Source organism: Hippocampus bargibanti, linkage group LG14, assembly GCF_051943395.1.
Source record: "Hippocampus bargibanti isolate YZ-2025 linkage group LG14, ASM5194339v1, whole genome shotgun sequence".
NCBI lineage: Eukaryota > Metazoa > Chordata > Actinopteri > Syngnathiformes > Syngnathidae > Hippocampus > Hippocampus bargibanti.
In genome coordinates, this window is record NC_142747.1 from 6,480,264 (window position 1) to 6,497,766 (window position 17,503).

The window sequence follows — 17,503 nt, forward strand, 5'->3', positions numbered from 1 at the left end:
GTTATGTCTCACTTTCCATTTTTGTCTTTGATGCTGCTGAGTCTCAACATTCAGAGGGGCTTTAAGCAAATCATACAAGGGACTAGCGATACAAGAGAAATCTTTGATGTATTGCCTATAATAGCTTAATAGTCCCAAAATGGCTCGAAGCTCACCGACAGTGCCTGGCTGCTTGTTTTTCAGGGCACGCACTGCTGCTGTATCTGCCGGGTCCATTCGGCTCCCCTCAGCAGAGACAATCCTGCCGAGGTATCTCACTTCCGGCTTGAAGAGGTCACACTTTCGGGCTTTGAGTTTTATTCCATTTTCCCTGAGACGTCGCAACACTCGTCTGACGTCCTCAACGTGGTTGTCAAATGTCCCGCTGAAAACAAGAATGTCATCAAGATAGGGGACACATATTTCGTCCCGTAACCCCTCCAGACATTGTTCCATACACCGCTGGAACGCTGCTGGTGCATTCATGAGTCCAAACGGAATTCGAATCCATTCATAAAGGCCCCAAGGGGTCACGAAGGCAGTCAGGTGTCGGCTCCCTTTGGACATGAACCCCTGGTGGTATGCTTTGCCTTGGTCCAGCAGCGAGAAGATGGTGTTACCCCCAAGGCTATCCACCACGTCCTGTACCCGTGGGATGGGGTGCCGGTCAGGGTGTGTTTTCCGGTTCAGCTCTCTGTAATCAATACATAAGCGCAGTGTACCATCTTTTTTCCTGACACAGACGACAGGGGATGAGTAGGAGGAAGTGGACTTTTCCACCCACCCCTGCGCTATCAAGTCCTGTAAATAATCTTTCACCTCTCTGTACATTGGCTTTGGGACAGACATATATGTCTTTGAAACGGGCTCAGTGTCTTTCAACAAAATGTCCATTTGTAGGTTTTCCACACACCCTATGTCGTCGTCCGATTTTGAAAATGATGCCGATTCCTCTCTCAACATCTGCTGAACGGTCTTTCTTTTATCTTCGTCCAAATGAGAAAGGTCAATTGGGGGGTCCCACTGCTCACTGAGAGCGATGGTGGTATTCTGGACATGGACCTCATTGACAACCGCTGAAGGAAGGTCCCTTTTAAATATGTTAGCTGGGTAGACAGACCCTACTGACTGCACTGTACCAATAATAGTCTTTACTGGAAACCTAATATCATGATTAGTAGGGTTCTGGACACTAACAACTATCCTAGGGATGGAACCTGCCTTTACTGAGACCAACGAGTCACAAAGCTCGAGGCCATCTGGCCACTGTGGGTTTTCACTTGGCTCAAAAACTAATGTAACATCTTCCTTAAAGGGCTTAGCCTGTACTTTGCATGGAATAATAAGTGAGCTATGCCTGGCTATAGTGAATCTCTCATTTGTTGTTTTTACACGGTACTCATGTGCTTGTCCCAGACTAACTGCTTTTATGAAAGTGGCAGCTTTATTGCGCTTAAGGTGGGGAAAAGCTAGTCTAACCGATTTCAAGAGCTTTTCTGCATCCCCTGTTTGTGACTCATTAGAGAGGCTATCTAACACAAGACGCTCAATGACATTAAACCCTATGATAGGACACTGTTGCTGGTCACCTTTTAGTACTAATACTGGTACAAGTAGCCCTGGATCATTAGCACCAAGTTTAAATGGTATCTCAAGCCATCCTACATAAGGCATATCCGTTCCATTAGCTGCCACAATATTGAGAGTGTTATCAGGGTCAATAAGCTCATTCACATTTTTCAATGACACGTCAGGTAAGTTCGTTTGTTTCCATAACTCATCTACAGCACACACCTGGGACCCCGAGTCCCAGAGTGCTTCAACCCTTTTGTTACCCAAAAAGCACCGAATAAGACATTTCTTCCCCACTAACTCCCTGACCGAAGGTAATTTGCCACACTGTTTCTTATCTGTACGCTCGACAAATGACTGCTTATATCTCTTCTGAACGGGGCCACATGTGTGGGGCTTACATTCCATTTTCATAGCACCACTGTAACGCTGGGACCTATCTGTCTCTGTGGTCACACCATGTCCCACTGGGGTAACCCTTTCTAGTTTAAAGCATGGTTCCTAGCTGAGTTCTGTGCTTTGCAGCCTGCTCTGAAATGTTCACTACTTCCACATTTAAAACAGTGCTGACAATATTCTTCACCTGTCTGAATACAAGAATAACACCTGGGCTGAGGGCGAAGGGGCATGTAGTACTGCTGAGGGGCGAACCGCTGCTGGAACTGTGCTGCCCCCCTCATCGACCTGGGGCCTGGTGCTGGGTGGTACTGCTGAAGAGCTGATGGGGAGTGCTGGTTGTAGTAGTGCCTGGCTGGTGGATCTACCTGATATTGTGAAGGTGGAGTGAAGGCGACCTGTTCAGGGTAGTGGTCAGGCAGGCGTTCAGGTCCTCCGCTGGTGGGCTGAGAAGTGGCTGTTGGTTTCTGAATAGTCTCTTTGATCTGGGACACTTCTGCACGCAGCTCTTTTAACAGCATCATCTCTGACCTCATCTCTTTGATCTCTGAAAGGAGTTCATTCGGCACAGTAAAAGTATTCTGCTTTAAGACTGTCTTCTTCCCAATCGGGACTGGTGTGTCATCTAACTGGACAGTGTTCAGCGTTGTCACCCGTGCAGCAGCATTTTTCTTTTTTTCCTGTCGCTCTTTTTCATTTGCACATGCCATGTTTAATTTTTCTAACAGTACTTCATCTGATGTGGTGGTTAGCAGGAGGAAAGGTTGCATATCACTCTTTACATTGTCACTCTGTAACCCCGTCAGAACTGTGTGCAGGAATAAACTCTGGACCAACGTGGGATCATACTTCACCCCTGATTCAGCCTCTTGAGATGCAGAAAGAATCCTTTGACGAAGATCCATCGCACGCAGTAGAAATTTCTGTGGGGACTCTTTATTAGTCTGCACTTCCGATGAGAGCTGCTTGTACAATTCAGTGGCTCCTCTCTCTTGATAGTGAGATCGGAGAATCCTTCGTAAAGAAGGTAGGGTGAGATTTTCTTTCCCTTCGAGGTAGCTTCTCAACTGCAGACCTGGTGTTATGGCACGAACCACTGCATCAATGATCTCATCCCCCTGGTAGCCTTTACTGAGCCCACTTTCTATCTGTCTGACCAAATTAGGAAATGTGAGTTTATCTTTTTGTCCGAGTTCACCTATTTGTCCAGATATTTTGAAATCTTTGCGCCAGGGGGCAGTGTCTGGGGGCACTATGCTTCTCTTTCGCACTGCATCCCGACCTTTTTCACTTGGTTTGGCTATTCCTAGTTCAAAATCTTTTATACTTTGAATCAAGTCCTTGACACGTAGCAAATCTGACATTCCTTCATCTTCTAGCTCTAATTCAGCTCTTTCAATGTAGGTTGACACAATATTAATTAGTTGGCCTCGAGTCTTTCCTGTAAGTTGCTCTCTTTCCAGTCCAGATATTTGGATTTCAGCACATAACTCTGACAACTGTTGAAAATTCAGTCCAAATAACTTGCCTTTGATGTCCAACTGTAATTCCTCTAACGCCATTTTCGAGAGGGTAGACGCAGTTCAGCTGGCCGGATTCACTTCAAAGTCTTCCAGTGCCCTCTAGTGGTGGCTGTACGCACAGAGATGCAACTAGAGCACATGTAGAAACAAACCAGTAAACGGCGACGCCACTCCGACTGGGTTGATTGGGGATATTCGGCGCGAGCTTCTACCCACGGCGAGTAGACAACACTCGAACACAAATATCCCAGCGGTGCCTCCAAAATGTTGCGCTCTCCACTATAGTAAGGGAGATACGGTGTTGTGGGATCCAGGAAAAAACCACAAGACAAGCAATGTGATACGTCTTGACTCAACAGTGGTTTACTTCGAATGCCCCGATCTAATGCAAACGTACGCGCACAACAATTTCCGGTCCAACGATCTAAATCGGTCCGACACGAAACACGAACTGAAGCAGGCGTTCCATGTTTAAATAAACATTTTCGATATATATCATTTGTAAACCAATAGAACTACGCGAATGTAACCAAAATAGGAAATACGATAATTTACAACCTGTCACAGCAGCACCTGCCGTCATACTCGCTTCATGTCTAAAGTAGTCGCTAATTGGCTGCAGCCTGAGTGGTTCATGAAAACATCCTTTTAACCGGCACTGGCATTGGTACAGAGGCTCTGAAAAAAGAGGAAAAAAATCAAATTCTGAATGCAGAGCTGATTTTATTTCCTGGGCACAACTTGTGAGTACAAGAGCGCCCCTGCCAGTTGGAGGAAGGCCACCACTCCCTGATGGTGCCACCCAAAATAAACCTCCCATCCCCCAGGATGGTAAATTGAAGGGAATGGCGACGAAATCGTCGGTCTTTGCCTTGTAAAAAGTTTCTCATGCTCAAAGTAATCAAACGAAAGCAATAAAAAACCCAAAAGAAAATAAAAGAAATAAAGCGACTGACTAAATGCAAACAGACAAAAGCCAATTGCCCTTACTTGGTTTTAATAAACTGACACACAATGTGTCACTGAACAGCCACTATACTGTGAATGTAGTGTATAATTAAGTCATTTTATTGACCTTTGTGATGGTCGTGTATGTAGTTGCCTCTTGATGATATACAGTAAAGTCTCGTTATATCGATATCGGATATATCGATAGTCCCGGTTATATCGATACTATTTCTATGCACGCATGGAGAAAATTACATGCAAACAGGGTCGGATATATCGATAGTCCCGGTTATATCGATATTTTTTCGGACTCCCTTGAATATCGATATAACGAGACTTTACTGTACGAGTTAAGTTGCCGTGTTTTCTCGGTGAAAATAACCTAACTCACACTGACACCTGCTAGCTGCTTTTCGTTAATCCAAATCAACAGAAGTTTTTCAAACTCTTTTATTGCCTAAGACCGTTGCTTAGACAACACAGAAACACCCTTAGCCACACGTAGCAATGGTCGACTTGGCATACTGGTACAGGGACACTAAATCACACAAACGCACACCTCGTTCGTGTTTTTCGATAATCGCCCTCTTCTGCTCGACCGTAATTTTCTTTTGTGTCTTGTTCAGCTAAACACTAGCCTGTGGTGGGGTCTTTTTCGGTCCCATAATAGCAAAGTACTCCACTCGATAACAAACCACGTCCACACTCAAAGAAAGGGGGTGAGGAAAACTAGTCCGCCAGCCACCGGGGCACTGTTCCACCGCGCGGTTTGGTGTTCATCTGCCGAAAACTAGTGCACCAGCCACCGTGGCGCTATGTGATTTGGTTCGTCAGCCGAAAGCTAGTTTGTCAGCCAATATTATATGCTTGCAAATTTAATGTTTGTGAGGCGAAAGGTTCTTGATGCTCAAGACCTTTCGGTAAAAATCAGACCGTCCTTACTTTGTCGATATCCACACACCAGCCAAGACACACAAAGCAGTCGGCCACCGCTAAATTTGCTTTCGTAACATGAACAAGACAACGAAGTGGAACGTCAACCATCTTTACTTCACTGTATATTTACAGACAGAGAAGCAAGGATTGTTTTTGTATACTGGTGCTCCAACAAATCACATCAGATTGATAAATAGTTTTTTTTAAATTGATGTTCTCTGTTGTACAGGTGCATCTTGCAGCTAAGAGTCTATCACGGCAATACTCATTTCATGTGCAGTGTATCAAAATCTATCCATTTTCTCCAAAGCGTATTTGTGGCGAATGACACCTTCACCCTTGGTCAAAGTGGCCTCATGAATCACCAATTTAGTCAACGCATCAATAATCCCTGGTACACACTTCTTGGAAACAGAGACACCTCAGAGGGACGCCTGAATTACAGGTCCACACTTGACTCCGTGGTTCAATCAGTATCGGGCGAGAGGCGAAAATGGCCCCGATCTCGCCACCGTGCTGGAGTATTTTTTATTATAAGCGAGTCATGTGAAAGCCGCCCCCATCCCTCCCCGATGTTTGACGCTTATCTTCAAAAATGGAAAAAGGAACAGATAGCCGAAATAGGGAGTCAAATTATAATTCGGAGCGGAGAGCGTCCGAATTGTTGCAGCTGTCCTCAAAAGTGAGCATCTTTTTGAACGTTCTACAAGAACAATGGAGCAATAATCCATTACACGAGCCATCATGTCAAAAGTATGGTGGCGCATAAAAGGCAAAAGCGCACCCTTGGGGGCGTCTGAAGTGGCACGCTGAAGTCCATCAAGCCTTTGTGACAGCTGTCGGCGCTAAACTTGGCACAAAAGAATTTGCTGTTTCAAAGTGCAGGGATTCTCAAATTTTGCGGGTCCGGGGACCCCTTTAAGTGAAGGTTTTTCGAACTAATGTGCACCCCCTACGGCCAAGGCTACAGGAATTGAGGTGTCAAAAAAAGAGAATTATTTTCTCAGTAAAAGGTGATTCTCCAAAAATTAGACAGAACGTTCCCAAAACGAGGTCTTGTTGATCTGGGTAATGGCAGCAACAATGAGCCTCACAATATTATTATAACAGTAGCTATCGAAAGACTATACACTCCCAGTTAAGTATTTCAAAAGGGCCAGGTATGCATGGGTCAAGTGCATCATGAAGGGAGTAGCTGGAAGAGGTGGTGGGCAGGATGTGAGGGCTCCAGCAGGATTTTCCATGCCCTTGCTTTGGTTCTTGCATTTAACTTTATAATGAAATACTTTGTTCCCCTGCTTTGTTTTCCCATTGTGTATTGGGTTGTGATGGGTGGATAAATCAAAGAAATAATAATAATAATAATAATAATAATAATTAATAATACCAGTAACTAAAAATACACAGACAGTGTCAGGTAAACACCTGTCACACCAGTGGCAGGTCTATAAATTTGAATACCATACAAAACTCTATTTATTTTCACACATAACTGAGTAACTTACTAAATTCGTGGAAATATTTTGAATGTTCAAATGTTTATTTATTTTGAAAAACAACAACAAGAAATTAATAATAATAATAATAATAATAATAATAATAATAATCACAATGACAGGAATCCAAATGGCTTGATATTGCAAATTGGAGTTTGATGTCACATAAAAAAATAAATACATACATTAAAAAAAATAAAAAAAAAATAATTCAACATATTTTCAATACCGGCTCTAAAATGGAAAAGACATCAACTGAACAACAAAAAATAAATCTTTCCATCCCTGTTTATTGACACACACCTGTGTACCTGCTCCGCATACGGATGCGGAATATGGCCGATACTTCAATCATGATGAAGAACCGTGCCATTCTGTGACCACCGCAGCTTCTATTTTAGGCAGCAATTCCCTTTTTCCTTCATATACATGTAAATGTGTAATATGCAATTTTCACCCCGGCCCTCAAATATGCACACACGAAGACCCCAACAACACCTTCATTTGCATTACGACATGTCGTCCCCCGTGATTCTCCTTACCTAAGAAGATGGCGCTTTTCCTCCTCAAACAAGATTATTTGGCGGGACGGCGGGGAGCATCTCTTACCTGAAAGGCTTCCGATGACGTAGAGTAGAAGAATTGGTTTCCATGGTGACCCCATACTTTTTGACGAGGGCCCCTTCAATGAGAAGGTCAACAGCTCGGCTTCTTCATGAAAGCTGCGCCTGCATGCAACGGCAACGCGGTAAGCAAGATGTAGCGCAACTTTGGTGCATTATTTACAACGACAGAAAAACGTGTCATCCATCTTGTCTTTTCATCTTTCTCATACTTGACATCATATTTGTCTCATTTGTATGGCTGGACGATTCCAGCTAAAATTGCATTTTAAATTGAAGCCATTCACGCACGGTAAAGTACAATATTTTTAAAAAATATATTAAGATATTAATATGAGACAGCATGGCAAAAAATGGATCCATCACCAACCACCAAAAAGCAATAATAAAATATACCTGGAGACCTCTCACACACAGAAATAAATTAAATAAATCAAAGCACAGCAGCCTTGAAAGAATTTGAAAAGACCAAGGCATTTTCTAATCACGACGTGGACAATGGATACACATCAGGCATTGTTTCCTGAACGGTGTTGACCTTTGTCGTCAATCATTTCTCTGTTACAGCCTGTGTTTATCTGATTAGGTGTACCGTGCCGACTCTCCGTGGCGCTCTCTCACTCGGATCTCTCCACCTCCGTGCCGCAAAGCCCATCTTCTCCCTCACATGGTGATTGGGAATGTTGGAGAACGCCCAGGGGGTTGAGGGAGGCATGTCCACATCCAGCAGGAGCTGTCCCGCATTTATCATTTATGGAAGCGGAGAGAGCTCGCCTCGCCCCATCGACCCAACTTCCCCCTTTCTTTCCCTTGTGCAGCGCTGCTCTACTTCTACCTCGCATGTTTTGGTCGCAATTGTACCGATCTTGGTTGTGTAAACAAATTGGGTAGTAAGGGAACAAAATGCAAAACAGATATTTTGACGTACACACGAACACACGGGTGCTCCAAAGAACATGTCTGGCAGACATTGGCGTCAAACTGCGCAACCGGTCATACATAAAAAAAACTCTTTGTTACATCTAATTGTATCCCAAATAAACTGGAAGGAAACAAAAGGGCGAAGGCCGAGGTGATGCTTGTTGGCGGCGTAATAAATCCAAGCCAAGCGGACAACTGTTCCAATCGTGATCATGCCCGCCAACTTCCTTGACATTGGCGGAAAATCAGTGCTCAATCCCACATCATATACACATTGACTCTTGCATACATTGCAAGTGTACCAAAGGAGCTAAACAGTCTCAAATCGTTTTTGTTTTCATGCTGATTTTCAGCCTCGAGGTTTTCACTGTGTTAGGAGCATTGAAACCACTGACCCGTTTGCACAAAAAATGGGAAGGAGAGCAATGGGGCGGGGAGAAAAAAAATAACAAGGCTTGGTCTAATGGGTCTCCCAGTGAAAACGATGAAATGCTCTGTCGCCTGCTTGGCTTTTGATGCGACCTCGGGAATTGCCAAAAATGACGTCCCTGTATTGACAACAATGTTTGTTTTTCATCCCGATGGATGGATCATGCGGCTATTAATGTGGACAGCTCTCTTTGTTTGTCAAGACAGGCTTTCAGTCGCTCGGTTGGACGGTCACAAATTGGCAAAATGAATGCCGAATGCGGCAAACGTGGCACAGAACATTGACAAACGTCAGACACTCGACAACTCATTTTGCACAATCTGTGAGTGTTTTTGGGATGCGTGAAGCGATCATTATGATATTGCTAGGCCTATGCTAATGCTAGAGGTGGACCGTCAGAGCCTGCAAGGCCTCCTCTGCTGGCCTAAAAATATCAGAATCAAACACCTGATGTGAATTATACTTTGTCCATGCATTCTGATTACATAATTGTGATACCAAATTGTCTTTCAGCTTTCTTTCATTGCTTTTCACCTGTTGCGCTTCCAGATGTGCATTTTCGTATTTAAGCATTTAACCAATCACATTTCAGCCATCATTTGTTACCAGGGTCCAGAAATCTACCTGGACGGCTTCACAATCAGATCTGCGGGCCCTGTCACATCAAATGTGTCGATGAAACTGTTGCTTTACGAATCAATTTCAAGTTGGCAACCCAAAAGGGCCAACCAGCGCCTTCTTGCAGGGGCTGCTAAATGTCAGTTTTCGCAAACTGTGATTGCAAACTATGATTGAGCTGATCATAGTTTGCGAAAACTGCTCTAACACTCTTTAGCAGTGCTCTTGTCACGAGCCGCTTGTGACAAGAGAATACTGGCCAGAGCTAGCACACTGTATCGGTAGCGAGCTGCATAAGTAAATGTATTGTTGCATTGATTTAACAGTGGTTTTGTCAACCCACAATGGCTGAAGGAGAAGAAAATGGATCTGGTTACAGATTTATTGTTTCCATTTTCAAGGAAAGATCGACATCATTAAGAAAGGTCGGTCACTTATTTCCTGGCAATCTGCACCCTCAAGTGGACTTGTAGTAAATCATACCACAGTTTTTACAGTCGCAGTTGTGGATTGATTCTGACGTAACACTACTGAGGGCCTAGGGTTGACATGCATGGCTCGCCACTGGTTATAATTAACCATGAAACACAAAACCGGAATGAGTTTAGTTTTGCATGAAGCCAATTACACATAGCCGCACTAACCAACGCTAACTTTTTGGGATGGTGCAATATCAGCCATAACCTAACGCTAACCGCCAACATGACTTCTGACACATCCACCGAATCATCAATGAGGGATCATTTTGTAGAGATTGGATAAAGGTTATGATCTAGAAAGGACCAAAGTCCAGCCTTGGGGCCAAATGCGTCCCGTGGTCAAATTTTCATCCGGCCAGCAGCCTCCGTCATCAAAATCAATAATGTCTAGCCCACAAGTAGAATTGGACAGTAGGGCTGCATGTGCTAAGTGCTGCCATCTAGAGACTCAATTAGGAACAGCAATTGTACATGAGTGATTTAACAAATAAGCCCCCCAATTTTGTAAAATGGCAACAAAAGTCGGAAAGTGGACTGTAAATGTCAATTCAAATTGATATTCATGTTTCAAATGAACCAAAACATATGCATCAGACAGGTGAAATTAAACTAACAAAACACTTTTGAAACACAGAATGGCTCACTGAAATGTATTTAAATTGCTGCTAAATGTAAAGAACATCCCCCTACACACAAATCTGGCCCCCTTTGAAAAAAATTATGTCATGTGACATTGAATTCCGCAAGCAGATTGTGTTCCTATTGCGAACGGCATGATACAGAAGCTATCAGTCAGCGTGTGTCTTCAAAAAAAAAAAAGAAAGAAAGAAAGAAAAGAAAAAAAAGTCCATATGATCATTGAACTGACTTTTGAGGCCCGCTCCCACGCACAATTATCCCCGGCGCTCATCCTTGTCGCAAATGTCGGCCGTCTGCGCTCTCTCGCCACCACTTTTCACCCATCAATGCTTTTAATTGTCCCGCTGACCTCAATCAAAAGACAATTACCAAAGGGGGACCGCGGCGCGGGCAATTACCGTTCCCGCCGTGACACCCGCAGAGCGCCCAATCATGTGCCTCGAAAAGTTCAAAGACAGGTGTACAAATGCTTCAAATGGACACTTGTGTTTGAAGAATCTTTGAAAAGACTCTTTCTGGCCACATTAGGCAGTGTCGGCATAATAGCGTGAGAATTTGTGCATCGTCCATTCATCTCGGACACTTGCTTCTGACAGGGGGCTCATTAATTTAAATTACCTCGGAGCAGTTGGTCAAAGCGCAAGCTTTGGAATTGGCGTAAAGCGGCTTCCTTGCATCAAAATGGAGAAGTTGATGTTTGATAATAAGGGTATTGAAACATTTGCGTGTGCCTTGTCTTGGTAGACAGTCCACCCGATTTCAGGTTGATTGAAAGAACTGATTTCAGGGTCTTAGGACTCTTACTGAATGCTAGAAAGGGTCCGACTCTGAAGCCAAGCTGCAGCTATATTAGGTCATGTTGTAATTTTTGATTGTCTAGATGCCCATTTCGGATCAGGTAAATTAACTTGAAGCCGCCATTTGCAGTTTGTAACCATTTTCCACCAAGTTAAAAATAACCATCCAATAGTAACGGTATACAACAATACCTAACCATATTTATATCTGAACCAATGGATGAAATTCAGAAGCTTGGGGAACACAAAGCAAGGTAAAAGCTTGCATTCATAAGTCCCATAGTGAGCGATTTGTCCACAGTCGGTACCACCTGAATCCTTCCGGCAACCACCCCAAGAGGCCCCAGTCCAAGGCAGGAGCCACGACTATTATACTCCAATGTTCCAGACTATTGAATGAGACCCGGCTAGCGGTGCCTACACTCCCCAAAAAATGTATAGTTTCATTATTTCCCCAATTAACTCATTCACTGCCAGACGATGTTCAAAAATGTGTCCACTCCAGTGCCAGGGTTTTTGTCATTTTCATTCAAATTGCAGGACCCACAGAATATCGAGTTTTAGAGGACTACATAAACATTCAATGCAGTGTAAGAAACCTTGGACTCTCTTCTTTCATCAGAAAAAAAGAGTTAATTCAGAAGTTATATGGGTCTGCAGTAATATGAGGTGCAAGTGGGGTCGGCTGTGCAAAAGGCAAATGCTGCCTCCTCGTGGAAGGGAAAAAACATTGCCAGAGGTCTGACCAGCGCTTTATACCCCCCCCCCTCCCCACAAGAAAAAACAAAACCCGAACAAATTTGGGAATGGCGCTCCACATCATGCTTTTCAATTTCCAAATAAATTTGGGAATGGAAGTGAATGAGTTCATACATAAAGCATGAAAATGAAAATATGGTTAAGTATTGTTGGAAAACATTTTTAATAAGTTGGCAGTGTCAGTCACTTTCTCTGGAGAAGGCTTTGAAAAGTGGTTCCATCGTTGCCGCACAGCTCTGAAAAAGTGGAACGGAAAAGTAACCACGCAGGTTCGAGCATAACCGTTCTGGGTCGTTCAAGATGGATTATCAACTCCTTCTCTTCAAGCATGGAATAAAATGCCGAGAATCAGTTTCTTATGTTAATTCAAGTCTGATGGAGAGCCCTCAGGAAGCCTCCAACTTGCTGCTGACCTTCTACTTCCCATCCAGGGAGAACTTGATGACATAACTGCATAATAGGATGGTACATCAGCTGTAAAACGGCAGGCAGGAGGAGTGGTAAAAAGCCATGTGGAAGCGCGTGGGCTGCCCTCGCGTCTCCCTGATGGACATTTTAGACTTCACGCTGGCTCAGCAGTGCAAACAACCTTTTCAAGGGCAGCTCTCATCCTGGCACTGATCCGCTTGACCCAAAGCCATTTGGGAGGCGCGACAGGTGCGGCAAGTACAGTTTTATTTGTTTTTTTGAAATCCATTTCCCCCCAAAAAATTGCCCAAAAAGGTTTTTTTGTCTGTGTAAGTCTTCCAGGTAAGACTTTTCATTTTATTTTATTTTTTCATGTTCAGAAAGCAGTGAAAAGCGAAGGTTGTGCAATTAGACTAATAGAAGTTTTTATTTTGTTAGGTTTAGTTAAAGGACAACCGACGTGTCCGGACAAGTTGTGTCCATAATTTGTAAAATGGCTTCAAATGACTTCTACTGAGCGTATTTTACAAAGAGTCCACCGCATATAGCTATATTTTACGTTTTAAGACTCTCGCTGAATAGTCCGGAAGTCTTGTTTTTGAGTTGGTGACGAGTGCTCACCCACTCTGTAGCAACAGGAGGTGATGTTTTCCTCTTTTCTTGTTGCTGTAAATAAACTGCCACTTTCTCCTCCCAGGAGAGCGCAGCGCAGACACACAATATGCAGAAAAAAATCTCTCCGGGAAAGTCTATTCAAATGGTGAGAGCTGCATTGGAATGCTCTTGCATTGCGTCTATCTTGCCTTAAAACGTCAATACGAAACAGCTGTTGGTTGTTACGTAGAGAAAAAAAATGTTGAACTGTGCCAAAATGAATTTTTTTAGCATGTTTGGCTTTGATATGACAGAGCGTATGAAAAACAAGAAAGCAGCCACTTAGAAAGTGTTGCATTAGACCACAAAGTGCGCACCAAATATCAAAATCGCGAAGTGGTCATAGTGCCTTTCTAAAAGTGTGCTAATACCACCATTGGAATGTGAAAAGACAAAGAGCATACACTGGAAAAGATTATTTAAAAAAAAATTAGTTTCGCTCGCAGAGGCAGCACTTCACTGACAAGGAGTGCAATGGATGAAAAGGTTTCTTCAGCAGTCTCATCTGTACTTGGTGTTGGACGTTTCGCTTCTCATCCAAGGCTTCGTCAGCGAAGTAAAATTTTGCTGGTAACTCTGGCCCTATATATATATATATAAAAAAAAAAATCCTCGTCTCACCCACCATGGGTGGTGTCTGTCCCCATTTCAGCTCGGGTCCTCTACCAGAGGCCAGGAAGCTTGAGGGTTCTGCGCAGTATCCGTGCTGTTCCCAGCACTGCGCTTTTCTGGACCGAGATATCCGATGTTGTTCCCGGGATCTGTTGCAACCACTCGTCGAGTTTGGGGGTCACTGCCCCAAGTGCTCCGACCACCACAGGCACGACTGTCACCTTTACCTTCCAGGCTCTCTCCAGCTCCTCTCTGAGCCCTTGGTATTTCTCAATTTTCTCATGTTCCTTCTTTCTGATGTTCCCATCACTCGGGACCGCTACATCCACGACAACGGCTTTCCTTTCCCCTTTATCTATGACCACGATATCTGGTTTGTTGGCCATTACCATCTTGTCAGTCTGTATCTGGAAGTCCCACAGGATTTTTGCTCGGTCATTCTCCACCACCTTGGGAGGTGTTTCCCATTTTGACCTTGGGGTTTCCAGTCCATACTCCGCACAGATGTTTCGGTAGACTATGCCAGCCACCTGGTTATGGCGCTCCATGTAGGCTTTCCCTGCCAGCATCTTACACCCTGCAGTTACGTGTTGGATTGTCTCAGGTGCCTCTTTGCACAACCTACACCTTGGGTCTTGTCTGGTGTGGTATATCCCTGCCTCTATGGCTCTGGTGTTCAGGGCCTGCTCTTGGGCAGCCAGGATGAGTGCCTCTGTGCTGTCCTTTAGGCCAGCCCTCTCTAGCCACTGATAGGACTTCTTGAGATCAGCCACTTCTGCTATGGTTCGGTGGTACATCCCGTGTAGGGGCTTTTCCTCCCATGATTGTCCCTCTTCCAGCACCTCATCCTCTGTTCCCCATTGACTGAGACATTCTCTGAGTACATCATCCGTTGGAGCCTTCTCTTTGATGTATTCATGGAGCTTGGATGTTTCATCCTGGACAGTGGCTCTCACACTCACTAGTCCCCGGCCTCCTTCCTTACGGCTTGTGTACAGTCTCAGCGTGCTGGACTTGGGATGGAACCCTCCGTGCATGGTGAGGAGTTTTCGGGTCTTAATATCCGTGGTCTGAATCTCTTCCTTTGGCCACCTTATTATTCCTGCAGGGTATCTGATCACTGGCAGGGCATAGCTGTTGCCCGGGTCTTGTTCTTGCCATTGAGCTGGCTTCTGAGGACTTGCCTCACCCGCTGGAGGTATTTGGTCGTAGCCGCTTTCCTTGTTGCTAATTCGAGGTTGCCATTGGCCTGTGGTATACCGAGGTACTTGTAGCTGTTTTCAATGTCTGCTATTGTTCCTTCAGGGAGTGAGACCCCTTCAGTGTGAACTACCTTGCCCCTCTTAGTCACCATCCGACTACATTTCTCCAGCCCGAATGACATTCCGATATCACTGCTGTAGATCCTGGTTGTGTGGATCAGGGAGTCTAAGTCCCTTTCGCTCTTAGCATACAGCTTGATGTCATCCATGTAGAGGAGGTGACTGATCGTAGCTCCATTTCTGAGGCGGTATCCATAGCCTGTCTTGGCGATTATCTGGCTGAGGGGGTTCAGTCCGATGCAGAACAGCAGTGGGGAGAGTGCATCACCTTGGTATATGCCACATTTGATGGACACTTGCGTTAGTGGCTTGCCATTGGCTTCAAGTGTGGTTTTCCACATCCTCATCGAGTTTGCAACGAAGGCTCTCAGGGTCCTGTTGACCTTATACAACTCCAAGCATTCATTGATCCATGTGTGTGGCATCGAGTCATATGCTTTCTTGTAATCAATCCAGGCTGTGCACAGGTTGGTATGTCGGGACCTGCAGTCTTGAGCGACTGTTCTGTCAACCAGCAGCTGATGTTTGGCACCTCTAGTATCTCTACTAATGCCTTTCTGTGCTTTGCTCATGTATTGATCCATGTGTCCACTTATCTTAGCCGCAATGATGCCTGACATGAGCTTCCATGTTGTGGAGAGACAGGTTATTGGCCGATAGTTGGAAGGAACTGCACCCTTTGAGGAATCCTTCATGATCAGGATTGTTCGCCCTTCGGTTAGCCATCCTGGGTGAGTCCCATCCATCAGCAGCTGGTTCATTTGTGCTGCTAGGCGCTCGTGGAGAGCTGTGAGTTTCTTTAGCCAGTAGGTGTGGACTATATCCGGGCCTGGTGCCGTCCAGTTTTTCATACCTGAGACTCTTCCCTGTATATCTGCCGCTGTGATGGTAACTGGGTTCTGCTCAGGGAGGTTGCTGTGCTCCTCTTTCAGAGTCACCAGCCATTGTGCACTGCTGTTATGTGCGACCTCCTTCTCCCATATGCCTTTCCAGTATCTTTCAGTTTCCAGCCTTGGAGGGTCTGCTCTGCTGTTAGAACCCTGCCACTGAGCGTACACTTTCGCAGGTTGTGTTGCGAACAGCCTGTTTATTCTTCTGGCCTCATTCTCTTTCGTGTACCTCTTTAGGCGACTGGCCAAGGCCTGGAGCCTTTGTTTGGCAGTTTCGAGTGCTTCAGGTATGGTTATCTGCATGTACCTCTTGGGTATTGGCCTTTTATTCACACCTCTCTGGGTCTCCGTCAATTGACTCACATCTTTCCGAGCCGCCTTGATCTTGGCCTCCAACCGTCTTTTCCATGGTGGGTAATGAATCTCGTGGCTCTCATGGTTGCTCTTGTAGCCAAGCATGTCTAGGATCACTGATGCTGATGTGTATATCAGCTCATTGGTTTCCGTGATCGTTCCGGTCGGGATCGTTCTCAGTGCTGCATTCACAGTTTCCATGAGACTTTCAGGTGGTACTTCACATAGCCGTTGTAATCGGTGCCTTCGTTGCCCAGTTTTCATTCTTGCCATGATCTTATCTCTCAGGTCATTTGCTGCCTCGCTCAGCATTTCATTTATTGAGGCTGGCTTCCCAATCTCATTATTCATTGGGGCTTGCCTCCCAATCTCTGGTTGAACCTCTTCCTGTGATGTGGCAGCCTGGGGCCCTTCACCTCGGAATTTGTGTTGTACCTCATCAATCTCAAGTTGTGATAGCAATTGCCGTTTGTGGATATTGGAACACTGAGCTACTAGTTGTTTCGTGGTCAACCGTGACTGTGGGTTTCGAAGTAACCATTCAGCCCCCATTCTCCGCATGTAACCCCTCTGACTAGGGTTGCTTGAGTAGTAGCATTCCAACAGAGCCAAGTTATCGCATCTCGTCCATCTCCGCTTTGTTCCAGTAGCCCATTTTTCATCAGGGTGCTCTGGTTCCCCAGCACCTGACGCAGACCTTGTTTGGCCGGTTGACGTCTGAGCCGGCATGTCATTCCATTTATTGTCTCTCATCATTGTATGAGGTAGGCATTAGCGTGAAGGGTCTTGCCCAAGGACCCACACTGGATGATGTCATTGTGCTCATTTTCTCTGCCACAAGTGGGATTCGAACCCTCGTCTCCCATATGCCAAACCGATGCATTATCAACTGAGCTATCCAGCCGCTATATATATATATATATATATATATATATATATATATATATATATATATATATATATATATATATATATATATATATATATATATATATATATATAAATCTCAGCCCTCATGGGTGGTGTCTGTCCCCCATTTTAGCTCGGGTCCTATATATATATATATCAGAATCAGAATCAGAATCATCTTTATTGCCAAGTATGTAGAACACACAAGGAATTTGTTTCCGGTAGAACACGCTGCACT

At 44.7% G+C, this 17,503-nt stretch overlaps 2 protein-coding genes across 2 annotated transcripts in view; both read right to left on the bottom strand.

The window, feature by feature from the left end:
• Positions 1-17,503, bottom strand: part of cntn5 (contactin 5) — a 130,301-nt gene that overhangs the window by 95,885 nt on the left and 16,913 nt on the right. Inside the window, exon 2 of the mRNA XM_089013643.1 lies at positions 7,460-7,578. Within this exon, the coding sequence (XP_088869769.1) occupies positions 7,460-7,514 (55 nt within the window). The 5' untranslated portion in view covers positions 7,515-7,578. The remainder of the gene's footprint in view (positions 1-7,459; positions 7,579-17,503) is intronic.
• LOC148888110 (uncharacterized) lies at positions 565-3,931 on the bottom strand. Its single transcript, XM_089014423.1, has 2 exons — positions 2,316-3,931; positions 565-673 (listed from the first exon to the last, which is right to left on the bottom strand). The coding sequence occupies exons 1-2, from the start codon at positions 3,507-3,509 to the stop codon at positions 647-649; spliced, it is 1,221 nt and encodes a 406-aa protein (XP_088870549.1). The 5' UTR covers positions 3,510-3,931; the 3' UTR covers positions 565-646.